At 43.4% G+C, this 17,725-nt stretch overlaps 1 protein-coding gene across 1 annotated transcript in view; it reads left to right on the plus strand.

Annotated features, from left to right (window-relative positions):
* The first annotated feature begins 6,702 nt into the window (after positions 1 to 6,702).
* The window catches only part of LOC132206685 (carcinoembryonic antigen-related cell adhesion molecule 1-like), a 42,180-nt gene continuing 31,157 nt past the window's right edge, over positions 6,703 to 17,725 (plus strand). The window contains exons 1-4 of the mRNA XM_059641295.1: positions 6,703 to 6,809; positions 11,334 to 11,655; positions 14,053 to 14,366; positions 17,153 to 17,458. Coding sequence (XP_059497278.1) covers positions 6,755 to 6,809; positions 11,334 to 11,655; positions 14,053 to 14,366; positions 17,153 to 17,458 — 997 coding nt within the window. The 5' untranslated portion in view covers positions 6,703 to 6,754. The remainder of the gene's footprint in view (positions 6,810 to 11,333; positions 11,656 to 14,052; positions 14,367 to 17,152; positions 17,459 to 17,725) is intronic.

Genomic DNA, 17,725 nt, shown 5'->3' on the forward strand with positions numbered 1-17,725 from the left:
TAAACAATTTGGTTGAGAATTTAGGAAGCATGGTTAATCAGATGACACCAAAAATGTTGGCATAGTGGACAGTGAAGAAGGTTATCCAAGATTACAAAGGGGTCTTGATCAATTGGGCTAATGACCAAGGACTGGCAGGTGGAGTTTAATTTTGATAAATGTGAGGTATCACATTTTGGTCAGGCAAATGAGGGCAAGACTTACACAGTAAATAGTAGAGCTCTGGGGTGTGCTGTCGAACAGATAGACCGAGGGTTTCAGGTATATATTCTTTGAAATTTGTGTGACAGGTTGACAGGGTGGCAAAGAAAGTATTTGGCATGCTTGCCTTCAGTGCTCAGTTGATTTGAGTATAGGAGTTTGGACGTCAAGTCGCGCTTGTACAGGGCATTGGTGAGGACACGTTTGGAGTACTGTGTGCATTTCTGGCTGCTCTTCTATGGGGATATTATTAAGTTGGAAGCAGTACAGAAAAGATTTACAAGAATGTTACTGGGACTGGAGTGTTTGAGCTGGAAGGAGAGGCAGGTTAGGCTGGGTCTTTTCTCACTGGAGATCAGGAGGTTGAGGAATGATCTTATAGAGGCTTATAAAATCATGAGAAGTTTAGACAGGGTTTTTTTTGGGATGGAGAGTCCAAATCAGACAGCATAATTTTAAAATGGGTTGAGAATGATTTAGGGAACTGAGGGAAAACTTTTTCACACAGAGGGTGGTCCCTATGTAGCCTGAGTTGCCAGAGGAAGTGGTAAATGCAGGTATAACTGCAACATTGAAAAGACATTTGGACAGGTCCATGAATAGTAAAGGTTTAGAGGGATATGGGCTAATTGCAGTCAAATGGGACTCATACAGTTTGGGAAACCTGGATGGCCTGGGCAAGTTGGGCCAATTTCCACGCTATATGATTCTAAAGCTCTGTTAGCAAAGGCCATAATGGACACTCTGAAACCATTTCCTTGAGACAGCCTAGAGTATTTTTAACAAGTGTTGAGTACTTCCATCTGATGCCAACTTGCTTTAAGTTCTTGATGCTGACTTAAGGAACGTAGGTGAATTACTGAATCTTCGAGCTGTTACACATTACTGCTACTGCGCATTGGTGTTAGAGAGAGTGTATGGCACCAAACATACAGGCTACAGTTCCTAGGCAGGGCAAGCCAATAGAATACCTGAACAACAATTTCTCCTTTGAAAAATCTTAGCAGAGGACAATCATTTTGAAGTTATGCATTATCAGTTTCATATATATGCACAAAAATGGAAGAGATAAAATGACTGGTCAGACTTTACATAGATAAGCTGCAGAGCTGGGCTGAGAGGTGACAAATGGAGTTTAATGCAGACAAGTGTGAGGTGATGCATTTTGGTAGGAGTAACCAGAGGGCAAAGTACAGGGCTAATGGTAAGATTCTTGGTAGTGTAGATGAGCAGAGAGATCTCGGTGTCCATGTACACAGATCCTTGAAAGTTGCCACGCAGGTTGACAGGGCTGTTAAGAAGTTATACAGTGTTTTAGCTTTTACTAATAGAGGGATCGAGTTCCGGAACCAAGAGGTTATGGTGGAGCTGTACAAAACTCTGGTGCGGCCGCACTTGGAGTATTGTGTACAGTTCTGGTCACCGCATTATAAGAAGGATGTGGAAGCTTTGGAAAGGGTGCAGAGGAGATTTACTAGGATGTTGCCTGGTATGGAGGGAAGGTCTTACGAGGAAAGGCTGAGGGACTTGAGGCTGTTTTCATTAGAGAGAAGAAGGTTGAGAGGTGACTTAATTGAAACATATAAAATAATCAGAGGGTTAGATAGGGTGGATAGGGGGAGCCTTTTTCCTAGGATGGTGACGGCGAGCACGAGGGGGCATAGCTTTAAATTGAGGGGTGAAAGATATAGGACAGATGTCAGAGGTAATTTCTTTACTCAAAGAGTAGTAAGGGAGTGGAACGCTTTGCCTGCAATGGTAATAGATTTGCCAACTTTAGGTACATTTAAGTCGTCATTGGATAAGCATATGGACGTACATGGAATAGTGTAGGTTTGATGGGCTTGAGATCGGTATGACAGGTCGGCACAACATCGAGGGCCGAAGGGCCTGTACTTTGCTGTAATGTTCTATGTTCTATGTTCTATGTTATTCAAATTGAGACATGAAGACAAACAAATCAATGTGGAAATATGGCTGAATTAATTTCTGAAGCCAAGCAGTGTCCCTTCAGGCTATTCCCCAGCTAGAAATGAGCTTGATGCTTTTAATGGCACAAATCTCCAAAGTCAAGTGATCCAAAATTGAGAAATATCAGTTGGCACAAAGCATTATTGAGGTTGGTGTATAGAACTCTGAACAGTAGTGGTGATGGTGTGAATGGCATTCAACAGGGTATCAGAGATGCATGCAGTAAAGAAATATTGGTGATTATCGGGGACCTTAATCTGCAGAAAGGGATAATTGATAATGTAGTGACCCCTTGGGGAAGAGTGATCATAATATGATTGAATTCTTCATCAAGGAGAGTGAGGCTGTTGATTCTTTGGCTGGGGTTCTGAATCTTGAATAAGGCAAATTATAATGATATAATATGAAGTGTGAGTTAGTTATGGTGGGTTGGGATATGTTACTAAAAAGAATGAGAATGCACAGCCAAGGCCAAACAAGAGTGAATTCATAAACAACAAAAAAAAGGTTTATTCCTTTCTGGCACAAGAGTGCAAAGAGAACAGTGGCCAAACCATGGCTTACAAGAGAAGTTATAGATTATATTAGACACAAAAAGAGGCACATAAATTGGCGAGTTTTCATTCCTGGGACCATTCTTGTGAACCTCCTCTGAACACACTCCAGAGCCAGTACATCCTTCCTGAGATATGGGGCCTAAAACTGCACACAGTACTCCAAATGTGGCCTGACCATAGCCTTATAAAGCCTCAGTAGTGCATCCCTGCTTTTGTATTCAAGTCCTCTCAAAACAAATGTCAACATTGTATTTGCCTTCCTGACTACTGACTCAACCTATAAGTTTACCTTGAGAGAATTCTGGACTAGAACTCCCAAGTCTCTTTTGCACTTCAGACTTCTGTATTTTCTCCCTATTTAGAAAATAGTCCATACCTCTATTCTTCTTAGCAAAGTGCGTGACCTCACACTTTCCCACATTGTACTCCATCTGCCACCTCTTTGCCCACTCTCCTAACCTGTCCAAATTCTTCTGAAGCCTTGCCACCTCCTCAATACGACCTGAACCTTCACCTATCTTTGATCGTCTATAGCCTTAGCTAGAATACCCACAGTTCCTTTATCAAGATTATGAATGTACAAAGTGAAATGTTGTGGTCCCAGCACGACCCTTGCAGAACACCACTTATCACCAGCTGCCATCCTGAGAAAGGCCCTTTTATCCCCACTCTCTGCTTTCTGCCAGACAGCCAATCTTCTAACCATGCTAGCACCTTGCCTCCAACATCGTGGGCCCTTATCTTACTCAGCAGCCTCCTGTGTGACACCTTATCAAAGGCCTTCTTGAAGTTCAGACAGATAACATCCATTAGCTCTCCTTAGTCCAACTTGCTCGTTACTTCATCAAAGAATCCCAGCAGATTTGTCCTCTCCTTGATAAAACCATGTTGACTTGGTCCTATTTTACTAAACATTTCCAAATATTCAGAAATCTCATCCTTTACAATGGACTCCAAAATCTCACCCACAACCAAGGTTAGGCTAATTGGCCTGTAATCTTCCAGCTGTTGCCTTACTCCCTTTTTAAACATGGGTATCACTTTCACAATTTTCCAGTCCTCTGGGACCCTCTCTGACTCTAGCGATTCCTGAAAGATCACCACTAATGCTTCCACTGTCTCTTCAGCTATCTCCTTTAGAACTCTGAGGTGTAGTCCGTCCGGTCCAGGTGATTTGTCCACCTTCAGGCCAATCAGTTTTACTAGCATCTTTTCCTTGGTGATGGCCACCATACTCAGTTCTGCCCCTGGCTCGATGGCCACCATACTCAGTTCTGCCCCGTCTCTCTTGAATTTTTAGAATTTTACTCGTGTCTTCCACAGTGAAGACTGATGCGAAGTATTTATTCAGTTCCTCAGCAATTTCCTTGTTCCCTACTACTACCTCTCCACTGTCACTTTCCAATGGTCCATTGTCTACTTTTGCCCCTTTTTTTACTCTTTACATCCCTAAAGAAACTTATAGACTTAATTTATGTTACTGCTAGCTTACCCTTATATTTAATCTTCTCTCTCCTTATTTCTTTTCTAGTTGCCCTCTATTGATCTTTGTAAGCTTCCTAATCCTCTGGTTTCCCACTACCCTTCGCCACATTATATGTGTTGTCTTTTGCTTTTATGCGATCCCTGACTTTCTTAGTCAGCCATGGTTGCCTCATTCTTCCAGTACCATGCTTCTTTTTCCGAGGGATGAATTTTTGCTGAGTCTCCTGTATTACTCCCAGAAACTCCTGCCATTGCTGTTCCACTGTCTTTCCTGCTAGGTTCCTCTCCCAGTCAATTCTGCCCAGCTCCTCCCTCATACTCTGCAGTTTATTCAGATGCAATATCGTTTCCTCTGATTCTATCTTCTCTCTCGCAAATTGCAGAGTAAATTCAATCATATTATGATCAGTGCCCCCTCAGGATTCCTTTACCTTAAGTTCCCTTATCAAGTCTGCATAATAGTAAATCCAGTATTGCCTGTTCCCTTATGGGGTCCACCACGAGCTGGTCCAAAAAGCCATCTCGTAGGCATTCCACAAACTCATTTTCTTGCAATCCACTACCGGCATGATTTTCCCAGTCCACCTGCATAATAAAACCCCCATGATCACTGTAGCTTTGTCTTTCTTACACACTATTTCTATCTCCTGGTGTATCTTGTGTGCCAGCTCCTGGCGACTGTTTTGAGGCTTGTACGTAACCCAACAAGTATGGTTTTTTTTTATACCTTTGCGGTTCCTCAATTCTACCCACACAGATTCTATACCATCTGACCCTACTTCATTTCTTCCTAATAAGTCAAACCACCCCCTCAGCCCACCTGCCTATTTCTTTGCTGGGATGTATAACCTTGGATATTCAGTTCCTAATCCTGATGTCCTTGTAGCCACGCCTCCTTGATGCCTACCTCGTCATACTTTCCAGTTTCGATTTGCGCAACAAGCTCATTTATCTCATTCCTTATACTGCATGCATTTAGATACAACACCTTCAGCCCTGTATTAACCTTCCCTCTTCCCATTTTCATTTGTTTTTCTAATCCTGTTGACCAGCCTATTTACCCTTTTTGCTAGAAGATTGGCCCCAGATCGGTTCAGGTGGAGATCATCCCAATGGTACAGATCCCTCCTGTTACAATACTGATGCCAGTGCCCCATGAAAAGGAACCCCTCTTTTCTGCACCACACTTTTAGCCACGTGTTTAATTCCCTTATTCTCATGTCCCTATGCCGATTAGCACATGTCTCGGGCAGTAATCCGGAGATTATAACCCTCGAGGACCTGTTCTTTAATTTGGTTCCTAGCTTCTGATAATCTCTGATCAGGTCTTTTTTCCTTGTCTTGCCTATGTTGTTTGTTCCAGCATGGAACACAACAACTGGATCTTCCCCCTCCTGCTCCAATATCCTTTCCAGCCATTCAGAGATATCCCTTACCCTGGCATCGGGCAGGCAACACACCATGCAGGACTCTCGATCCTGCTTACAAAGGATACTATCTATCCCCCTAATTATAGAATTCCCTATAACTAACACCTGTTTTTTGCTCACACCCCCTCGAATGGCCTCGTGTACCACAGTTGCAGTGGCCAGTTGGCTCATCCTCCCTGCAACCCTTTTCACATCCACACAGGGAGCAAGTCTCTCATACCTGTTGGACAAGGTCAAGAGCTGAGGCTCCTGTGTTGCTGACGGCAGGATTCCTCTACCTGCCTCACTTACAGTCACACCCTGCTGTCGCTGGCCACTGACCAAATTTGAATTACTTAATCTACCAGGTGTGACTGCTTCCTGAAACAAATCGTCCTGGTACTTCTCCCCCTCCTGGATGTGCTACAGTGTTTGAAAGTCCAATTCCAGCTCATGAACTCTGAGCCAAAGTTCGTTGCGCAACCAACATTTGCTGCAGATGTAGTCATGCAGTTTGCAATGGGATCAACCAGCTCCCACATCATACAGTTACAGCACATCACCTGCCCAGCCATCTCTACTTGAAAAAGTGCTTGAAAAACCTTTGTGACTTTCTGCTTTCCACCAAAACAGGCAAACCTGTCTAGACACATTCTCCCTCATTATAGATGGCAGCAGCCTTATTAATTTATTATCATGAGTGAATTAAATTTGTTGATAAAGAAAAGAAAGATTCACCTTACCGACCCTCCACAGACCTTTATTTTTCATTAGAGGAGGAGGATGGGCGTGAAACACTACAGTTGTAGTGTTTGGGGTTTAGCCAATGCCCGAATATAATAGTTAACTTCCTGGCTCATACTCTCACCACTCCCGCCACTCAAATCATAGTGAATCATGCAGTTATTTTGAAGCAATTGACTGCCCTAGGTATTAAATGGGGCTGATAATGTTTTGCGCAGTGCCACTAATATTTGGCGTAATGCCGCCTTGTCTAGAACGCTGAACTGTTCAAAGGCTCTCTCTGTTTGAGGTATTGTACTTCCGAGTGAGTGCAAACTGGCCGATAAAACAGAAGGCTTTGAGAAGAGCTGTTAGTAGCTGCACTGTAGGAAAACACCAAACAACAAAATGAAGATGAAGCTTTTCCTTGGCATTTTCATCATTTCTACCTATATTTCCAGAGGTGAGAAATTTTAGTGAATGTGTTGCTTCTAATATCTTCCATTCCAACTGCTTAAATATGATCTCCTCAAGCTCCTCACCTGTGAACTGTTCCTTCGAGTTCCAACATTATACTTACCGTTGCACCAGTTAAGAAAGTGACTGGTCGAAACCAAAGGATAACAGATAAGTTAGCTGAACAATTTAGTTTTTTAAAGCTGCTGCCATCTATAATGAGGGAGAATGTGTCTAGACAGGTTTGCCTGTTTTGGTGGAAAGCAGAAAGTCACAAAGGTTTTTCAAGCACTTGCTATAACTGTAAAACCTGAGTTTCTTGAAGGCAGACTCAAGTACAGGATAGCTGGTTTTGGATATATTTGCATTAACAGGCTGTTGTCCTTTCATAAAATACTGTTGACCTAAAGTTAGCTAACAGCATAGTTCATGGAATCAGAAACAAAAAAAAACTTGATTTGGTTAGGACTTTTGCTGAACTGATATCGAAGGAGAACAGGACCTGAAGGCTAATTTCAATATTATGTATTGCTGAAATATTAATAGATAATCCAGGGCAGCATTGAAATAAGACTTAAGCCTCTTCTGCACAGTTAGTTGCAACATTTGATCTTTGTTCTGACAGACCACATTCCAATCATTAAAACATAAAAGAAAATACAGCTTATTGTGCATATACATGTAGAGATAAACTTTGGGTAGCTCAGTTTTTGACAATGTTCATACTATTTAATGTTATTCAAAAATGCAAACGTAACTTTTCTACAGTCTGACCTATTTGCTGTGAGGAGCAGCATGAAGACATCACTTAAGTGTGTACAGACAACGGCTGAAAGGGGATCAAATTTACATTGATGAGAGAACCTTTCAAAGCCCTTTGAAGGAACAGCAATATGGACAGGAGGCCAAGTGTTCTAGACAACAAAATATGAGGCTGGATGAACACAGCAGGCCAAGCAGCATCTCAGGAGCACAAAAGCTGACGTTTCGGGCCTAGACCCTTCATCAGAGAGGGGGATGGGGTGAGGGTTCTGGAATAAATAGGGAGAGAGGGGGAGGCGGACCGAAGATGAAGAGAAAAGAAGATAGGTGGAGAGAGTATATAGGTGGGGAGGTAGGGAGGGGATAGGTCAGTCCAGGGAAGACGGACAGGTCAAGGAGGTGGGATGAGGTTAGTAGGTAGATGGGGGTGCGGCTTGGGGTGGGAGGAAGGGATGGGTGAGAGGAAGAACAGGTTAGGGAGGCAGAGACAGGTTGGACTGGTTTTGGGATGCGGTGGGTGGAGGGGAAGAGCTGGGCTTGCTCTCATCTTTCTGTGGATAGAACAAATGTTCAGCATAGAAGCAACTCCTGGTTTCACTGCAATGTTAAGTATGTTATTCTGTTTTTCTTTAAGAACTGGCAAAATGTGATGACAGGAAAGATATGTTTAGGCTGTTAAAGGAGCCATATTACTTCTATCATGCCAGCTTCCCTGCAGCCGCTCCGTAAGACTTCAGATTTACTGACAGTGGAACTCCATGATTTTGGGCAAAAACAGGATGCACTTGTAGCCTTTACTCTCGTTAGATCTTGTATTTTCAATGAGAGTCCGAGTCGCAGGGCAGATTCAGGCGATCTTTATTTGTGATACAGCAGGAATGGCAATGAAGGCACAAAAACATTTTGACTTCCGCAATTTAAACTTAGTGTGCACACGCCCCTCTCCTTTTTAGTTACTATTGGTCAGTGGAGCCGAATTGTCCATTTATACTTGGCTCTCAGCTTGCTACTCAGTAAGATTGACAGGTTTTTTGTCTGTCCCTGCGCACGATGTTTTCACAGGCTTTCTTATCTCTCTGCACCGTGTTAATTAACAATTAATTAAATCAGGAACTTTTAAATTTCTCATTACAGGTAATTATTTCATTTGTCATTTTCGACCATTGCTTATCTCTGGCTCCTTCAATTCTTCAAACAACCGGGAGATATTCCGCAGGATAAAGAAATATTTTTGTTGGGTGCGTGGCGAGGCTGGGGCTTGGTGTTTGCATTTTTACTGTATGAAGTTGACTTGCGTTTTTTCGTGTATTTTTTTCGTGTGTTCAAGTTTGAATATTGGACATTGGCTTTCAATGATGAAACTACCCTGGTCATTTATTAAACTCAACTGAATTCTCCATATGAATACAATCGCACCACAAATAGTCAAAGGCTCACAATATTGCAGCAAGCAGCTCGCCTCCTGACTACCTAAAGCCTGTACACAAGGCTCAAGTGAAGAGCCAGATGGAGTATTCCAACCCTTCCTGGATGAATGAAACTCCAACAACACTAAAGATCTTTGACTCCACCCAGGGCAAAGTTCCTTGTTTGATTGGCGCCACATCCACAAACCTCCAATCCCTCCTCCATCAGCAGCACTCAGCAGCATCCGTGCTTTCCAGCTGCAAGAAGCCATGCAGGAATTCACCAACAATCCTCAGATGGCACCTTCCAAAACCATGCCCACCAGCAATTCGAACGACAAAGCCAGAAGATACATGGGAATCTGATAAGTTTCCCATCAAGCCACTTACCATTCTGAAATGGAATTATGTCACCGCTTCTTCAGTGGAATCCCCTGGAACTGCCTCCATAATGGCACATGAATTACAATGGGTCAGGAAGGCAACTCACCATCACCTTCTCAAGAGCAACTAGGGATGGGCAATAAATGCTGGGCCCAGCAGCGAAGCCGATGTCCCACAAATGAAATATACGTATATAGTAAATAGCAGTAGAACACAAGTTTTGATTGCGCTGTGTAGGATTGAAGCGAAGGTTCAGATTAAACGCTCGGTTCTGACGAAAGGTCACCGGACCCGAAAGGTTAACTCTGTTTTCTCCTTCACAGATGCTGCCAGACCTGCTGAGCTTTTCCAGCAACTTTGTTTTTGTTTCAGATTAAAAGTTGCTGGATGACAATCTCTCGAGGTGCTCAGGAAGGTAAATGGTAGAGGTGCGTAGAGCGGAACTTGCTCCGAACCTCATACGTTGCCCATGCGAGACTGAAGCAGGGCAGATCGTTGCCATAAGTAAGAAGTCCATTTGTTTCATCTTGTTTTCCCTGGCTTTCAGAAAGAGCCGTTTGAGGCCTTTGCTCCACATCCTGCTGATATTTCATTTCAGATAGTGATCATACTTTCTTTTGAACACCATGAATGAACATCCCCCCACTATACCCTCAGGCAAAGCCCTTCAGATGATGTCCAGTTATTCTGAAAATAAACTTTTCCCCCTGTCATCATTGTTTAATTTGTCTTTTTCGACCATTGCTTATTTCTGGCTCCTTCAATTCTTCAAACATTGGGCAGAGATATTCTGCAGGAAAAAGTAGAGTTATACATTTGCAATGAGTTATCGGAGAAGGCTTGATGCCGTGCTCTCGTGCTTCTGTGGACAATATAGGCTACTACCACAATGTTTAATTTGGCTGATTACCATTCAATTTTCGCAGATGACTTTATCCTCAACAGCGTTGTTTATCCTCATCTGTATATATCCAGGCATATCCAGAATATTGCATCAAATAGTCAACACATACATTTGAAGTGATGAAACGTCTTTGTATTGACGAGGAGTGGTACTTTAACAATTCCCTGATCAGAGTGTTATGAAGGGGGCTTCTATTAAGTTTCTTTTCAAAGGCGACCACTGTTGTTGAGAGAGGAAGGTGAGAGTTTGGGCAATTCCACTGAAAGCAACGGGCTAGTTTCACAGTCTTGATTGAAATGATCACCGTCTGTGGTATGAATGTTCTTTGCCATCCTTTAGCACAGGCACTGAAGCCGCTCAGATCCAAGTGCAAGTGGGGCCTGGCCAGCTGCATTGTTTGAGCGAACGTGAGAATGAACCTGAGCGCCATTCAGAAAGGCCAGGTACAAGCACCTGAAGTGGAAATTGAACCCTGGGAGTCCCAACTGAGGGAATAATGAGCCTCATCATGACTGCCGAAAAGAGGAACCACATTCCGATTTCTGAACGAGCAAGAATCTGTTTCCACTGCTCATTTTTGTTACTGGCTGTTAACGGTTCGCTGTGCATTGTGCAATTCGTTTCCTGTCTGTTGTCCGGAATTCGGGCCAGTTCGCAGCGCATCTTTCGGAACTATCTTCAGTGATCTGCCCCAGGAGGAGAGGATCGGTCGCTGAATGCAGAGGAGACTGGAGGGGTGCATTAGGGATGGCGGGACTGCCACATACCACGATCTCTGTTTGCTTATTAATGGCAGTAGGTAAGGTGCACATCCTCCTACTAACTGGTATAGATATTTTCCGACATCACCTTTGCAGGAATGCTGTTACACATCTCCAGAGAAGGTAAGACTTGTAGCTGGGAACCCTGGCCCAGAGGTAGGAACACTGACTATCGCGATCTATCTGGGAACTTGGAGAAGGAGACAACAAGCGATCGTTAAACAGTCAGAATGATGGACAGGATTTGAGAGAAGTATATATATCGTGGAGAGAGTTTCTGTTTGCAACTTCTTTAATAATGTTTATTTCTCCAGTTGAGCCCCAGTCGTTCACGATCCAGGCCGAGCACAGTCGGATTAACGCGAGTGTCGGAGAAACGGCATACTTTTCAGTGAAACCATCACGTCCTATGAAAAATGGGAACTGGGATTTCAAAGGCAAAAGTATTGGGCTGTGGATCGGTTCATCTGTTTCTATAAGTAACGACTACAAGTCCCGTGCTGAGATATTTTTGCCCAATGGATCACTCCTGCTGAAATCGCTGACGTCCTCAGACAGTGGGAAGTACACTGTTACCATGGTCCCTGCAGTGGGTGGTCCAGCATCAGCGACCCTCACCCTGCATGTAATTGGTAAGCTGCATGTTCCATTGCTCTGTGCATGGGGTTTGTCTGCATTGCCGAGGTGTGGTGGAGGGAGGTGGGAATGCTCTGTGTACATTGTTGCGAGTTGGGGGAAGCCTTCAATCTTGCACCGAGTTCCGCTCACCCAGAGCTGTGTGCACCGCCGTTACTTCTGGACCCTGAACACTGCGACAATTTTCTCTTCCTTTCCAATGTCTCCCATCAGAGGTCTGCTACTGGGCAGTCCAACTTCACATTGGTCATGGAAACAGATATTGGAGTGAGGTGGGGAGAAGCTGGGCGTGGAGGACAGAAACCATGAGAGGGATGATGAAAGGCACGTGAGGCATGGAGAATTGGTGGGACAGGATTTCAGTGACTGTACCTGAGTAAGTTTCCTTAATCGTTCTGCCTTGTAACGTGGCCGTCACTTGCAATGGCCGCTCTGTGGTCATCCTTCAGCCGAAGGACCACTTACTGAGGAGGACATGACCTCGTGGTATAATCCCTGGACTGTCAATGCAGAAACCTGGGTTCTTCTATGAGGTGGTATTCAAATCAGCCGATGGTGGGATTTGAATTGAGTAAAAAAAACTGGAATGAAGAGCCTTGTGGTAACTGTGAAACCATGATTAAAATCCGAAAGAACAGTGGATGCTGTAGATCAGAAAAAGGTACAAATTGTTGGAAAAGCTCAGTGGGTCTGGCAGCATCAGTGGAGAGAAATCAGAGGTAATGTTTCAGACTGAGTGACCCTTCCTCAGAACCATTTTGAAACCGACCTGAAATGTGAGCTCTGATTTCTGTCCATAGATACTGCCAGACCTATTGAGCTTTTCCACAAATGTCTTGCATTGTTGATCATCCCAGTCTCTGTGTGTGTGTGTGTGTGTCTCTGTGTGTGTGTGTCTGTGTGTGTGTGTGTGTGTGTGTGTCTGTGTGTGTGTTTAGGTTCGTATTCAGTGTTGTCCTTTCGGGAAAGAAATCTGTCATTCTTGTCAGATCTAACATATATGTGACTCCAGACTAGGAATTTGGTGGCTCTCAGCTGCCCTTTGAGCAGTTAGGCATGGGTAATGAATACCTGTCAAGATGCCCACATCCTGTGAATGATTAATAAAGTCCCCTGTATCAGAAACCAATATATGACGTGGGATTCCTTCCCAAATTGACATCAGGATTTTTCTATTGATTGCATTTTTTGATCCACCAATATTACTGTACTGTACTGGCCACTGTCTTTTCCACGGCATCCACAGGCCACAAGCAAGGGTTTACATATTTTATGTTTATTATACAATATTAATCAGTAGAATATACATCATCATGTATATGCCTCGACACATCAGTTACTCTTCCAACGCTGTCACGTGAACAAGGGGTAAATTTTACCTTTGAATCATTGCGTTCTCCTTTCATAGTACAAGTCATGTTTTCACCTTTTCTGAACCTAAAGGAGAGACAATCCTCATTATGTTGTTGGCAATTAACATCCACAGTGCCAAAAAGAGATTTTTTTTCCCCCCGGAACAATGCCTAAACCATCAGAATAAACTTAAATGCATGAAACATAATATTGTGATAGAGCAGATACAACACAGTATGGAGCTGGAGGAACAGAGCAGGCCAGGCAGCATTAGAGGAGCTGGAAAGCTGACGTTTCGAGTCGGGACCCTTCTTCAGAAAATGATGTGATACAGCATTTGTTTCACTTTAATATTTCTGAATCCTAATTTACAATTTAAATGAGTTGGTAGCTGGCACAGTAACACAGGAAATAAATAAACACTGTAGGAAAATCTCTTCTATGACATAATGTGTTTGAACATCTAAACTTCCAACCATCTGAAAGGTATTCCCGTCCTGAGGTGTGGATTGGAAGTTGTCCTGCAATTGCACTCACAGACAGACTTCGGACAGTATCAGCTTTGGTAGCATCACATAAATTGTTGATGCAAATCTGTTAGCAACAATAGCTTAGATAACAAGGTGAAGAGCTGGATGAACACAGCAGGCAAAGTAGCATCAGCCTTCCTGCTCCTCTGTTGCTGCTTGGCCTGCAGTGTTTATCCAGCTCAACACCTTGTTATTTCAGATTCTCCCTTGACCTGTCCGTACTCCCTGGACCTACCTCCTTCCTAACTCCCCACCTACACTCACCTTTACTGGCTCCATTCCCACCGCTTTGACCTGTCTGTCTCCACTCCACCTACCTTCTCCTCTATCCATCTTCTATCCGCCTCCTCCTCTCTCCCTATTTATTTCAGGAACCCCTTGCCCCATTACTGAAGAAGGGTCTACGCCCAAAACATCAGCTTTCCTGTTCCTCTGATGTTGGTTGGCCTGCTGTGTTCATCCAGCTCTACACCTTGTTATTTCTGTTAATGATGTTTTTTTTCTCTCTCATTATGCCCCAAGAGTTGCTGATCCAGCCCGAACACAGTTGGATTAATGTGAATGTTGGAGAAACCGCACTTTTTTCAGTGAGCCCATCTCTTACTGTGAAGTCTGGAAACTGGGCATTCGATGGAAAAAGTATCGGGTTGTGGATCGGTTCATCTGTTTCTCTAAGAAAACAATATGAATCGCGTGCTGACATTTTATTGCCAAATGGATCACTTGTGCTGAAATCACTGATGTCCTCTGACAGTGGGCAGTACACTGTTAACATGGTCTCTGATGTGGGCGGCCCAGCATCAGCGACCCTCACCCTGCATGTATGTGGTAAGCTGCATGTTCTATTTCTCTATGCATCCAGTTGTCAGCATAATGGGAGTTGTGAAGAGTATGATGTTCAAGAATGGTTTTCTGTGTGCACAATCAAGGTGGCGGGGAGCGAGCTTCAAACTCATTCTGAGTTCCACCCACTCAGAGTTGTGCACTTAATATCACTGTCAGTTATGGAGCTGGAACACCGAAACAAGTTTCCCTTCCATTTCAAGTGTTTTCCACCAGGGCTTTGGCTTCTGGCAGGCCAACGTCACATGGGATATGGAAAAAAAAAACTATTGGAGTGGCTGGAAGGTTTAGTTGGAGTTAGGATTTGGGTTGTGCCAGAGGGCAGACATCACGAGAGAGATCATGAAAGTTAATGTTTCGGGTTTTGTGACCCTTCCTCAGAACCGTTCTGAGGAAGGGTCACCGGGCCCGAAACGATAACTGTGGAATATATAGCCTCATAGTGACCCTGAAACTATTGTTGACAATCAGGATAGGGGAGACGGTCAGAAATAACAAGGTGTAGAGTTGGATGATCACAGCAGGCCAAGCAGCATCAGAGGAGCAGGAAGGCTGGCATTTCAGGCCTAGATCCTTCTTCAGAAAAATGGGTCATGAGAGAGGATTCATGTTCATTGCTATCTTTCAGGGAAGGAAGTCTGTCATTCTTACCTGGTCTGACATACATGTGACTCCAGACCAGGAATTTGGTGATTGTTAGCTGCCCTTTGAGCAGTTAGGCATGGACGATAAATGCTGGCCAAACCAGTGATGCCCACATCCTGTGAATGATAAATAAATCACAATTGGCAGCTTATGGACAATCATGTGACTGCAGGTCTGGAGTCACCTGTACGAGAAACCAGTGTATGACATGGAAAGTCTTTCCAAACTGACATCAGAATTTTTCCATTGATTACACTTTTCATCCACTGGTATAATTTTACTGTACTGTCCATTGTCTATTCCACGGCATCCATAGGCCAAAATAAGGGTTTACATATCTTATGTTCATGATACAATATTTATCAGTAGAATACACATCATCATGTATATGCCTTGGCCTAGCATTTACTCTTCTAACTGAAGCTATCATGTAAACAAGAGGGGTAAATTTCAACATTGAAACAGTGCATTTTTCTTCCATATTCATTAGAACTGTGAGGAGTCCAATGATGCTCCGAACCACAGGTATCAATCACAGAATCCCTACAGTGGAAAGAAGCCCTTCAGCCCAACAAGTGCACACCAACCCTCAGAGTATCCCAACCAGACTCCTACAGCCTACCCATTCCACACATCCCTGAATACAACGTGCAATTTAGCATGGCCAACCACCTCGCCTGCATATCTTTGGATTGTGGGAGGAAACCGAAACAGACACAGGGAGAATGTGCAAACTCCACACATCAAACCCGGGCTCTTGGCACTGTGAGGCAGCAGTGCTAACCACTGAGCATCTGTAGCACGTATGTTTTCACCTTTCCTGAACTGAAGGAGTGACAATCCTCATGAGGTTACTGGCAATTGACAGACTTTTTCACAATGCAAAACCATCAGAATAAGCTTAAATACATGAAACAGAATGCTGTGATGTAGCATTTGTTTCCGGGTAATATTTCTGAATCCTAAACATGATCTCAATGTTTTGAGATAAAAAGATATAGGGCTGGATGAACACAGCAGGCCCAACAGCATCAGAGGAGCAGGAAAGCTGATTTTTTGGGACTTGACCCTTCTTCAGACCCTTCTCCGTCTGTCCTCAGTCAGTGAGAATTATACCTTCTCCCTGATTGTTTCAGTGATTGAAACATGAAGAGAGCAATCGGAAAAAAAACTGGTCAAGTTTTTCTGAAGAAGGGTCTACACCCAAACAGCTTTCCTGCTCCTTTGATGCTGCTTGCCCTGCTGTGCTCATCCAGCTCTGCACCTTGTTATCTCAGATTCTGCCGCATCAGCAGTTCCTGCTATCTGTCATCTTCATGTTTTGTAACGTTCCAATGTCATCTATGACGTCTGCTGCCGTGACACAGTACATTACTTAAACATTGCTGCAGAGCCTCTTCTGTGACCTGATGGGTTGCAACATCTGAAATTCCATCTGACTTAAATGCATCCCTGCCATTGGATATAGATTGGAAATTGTTCTGCACTGGCATTCAGAGCAAGACTTTGGCAAGCTCAGGGTTTGGCAACTTTGCACAAGTTGTTGAAGCAAATCTGTCTGCTACAATACAACCTGTTTGTGAAAGTTTGTGGCACTGATATGTCAACTAAATATATGGCGACAACTACACGACAGCCATTGCATGCTGATGGGGTAACTTTTCAAGTTGCTTTTAAAAAGCTGGAACATATCTGCTGGCCACAAAGTGTCATTTCTTCTTCCACAAACGTCCTCTGAATTTACACTCAACATGGACATAATTACTTCAACATCAAGTAAAAGGTGTCCAACACAATTATTCCCCTGAAGGAAGAGGTTATTCTGCAAACAGTGTGTGCAACGCCTCTGTCATTTAGTATTAATCTGCTGCCTTTCCCCCAATATCCCTGCACAGCCTTACCACCCAAACGAATAGTTAATGCCGTCATTAGCTCCATTGGTCCTCAGTCAGTGAGAATTACGTCTTCTCCCTGTTTGTTTCAGTGACTGAAGCATGAAGAGACCAATCAATTAATCGGAAAATAAGTGGTCACATTTAAAAAAAACAAAGCCATTGTCATTTTAGAGAAATCTATCTCGTATCAATTTTCTGTTCATGATCTTTATTTTTTCATTGGCCCTCAAGTGCCGCTGATCCAGACCGAACATAGGTGGATTAATACGAGTATTGGAGAAACCGCATTGTTTTCAGTGAAACCATCAGCTGCAGTGAAGAATGGGCATTGGAACTTCAATGGGACGATTATTGCACTTTGGATCAATTCATCTTTTTTTCTAAGTAATGAATATAAATCACGTGCTGAGATTTTACTGCCAAATGGATCACTTCTGCTGAAGTCAGTGACCATTTTAGACAGTGGGGAGTACACTGTTACCATGGTCCCTGAAGTGGGCGACCAAGCATCAGCGACCCTCACCCTGCATGTACTTGGTAAGCTGCATGTTCAATTGCTGTATGCATGGAGTTGTATGGCAAGAAACGTACTGCCTTTTTTATGTTAAAAGCTTCGAAGTTGTAGTTGTCAAGTAATTGAGATTGCATTCAAAGCAACTCAGCACTTGATTCAGCCTGTAAGATCTGTAGAAGGAAGCATTAAATATTTGATTTTACACAAGTGCACAAAAGTCCATCATTTGGACATTCTCAGAAGTTAGTTTTTTTTCTTATTTTTCATGGATTGTGGACAGCACTGCAAAG

The sequence above is a fragment of the Stegostoma tigrinum genome, chromosome 41, assembly GCF_030684315.1.
Source record: "Stegostoma tigrinum isolate sSteTig4 chromosome 41, sSteTig4.hap1, whole genome shotgun sequence".
NCBI lineage: Eukaryota > Metazoa > Chordata > Chondrichthyes > Orectolobiformes > Stegostomatidae > Stegostoma > Stegostoma tigrinum.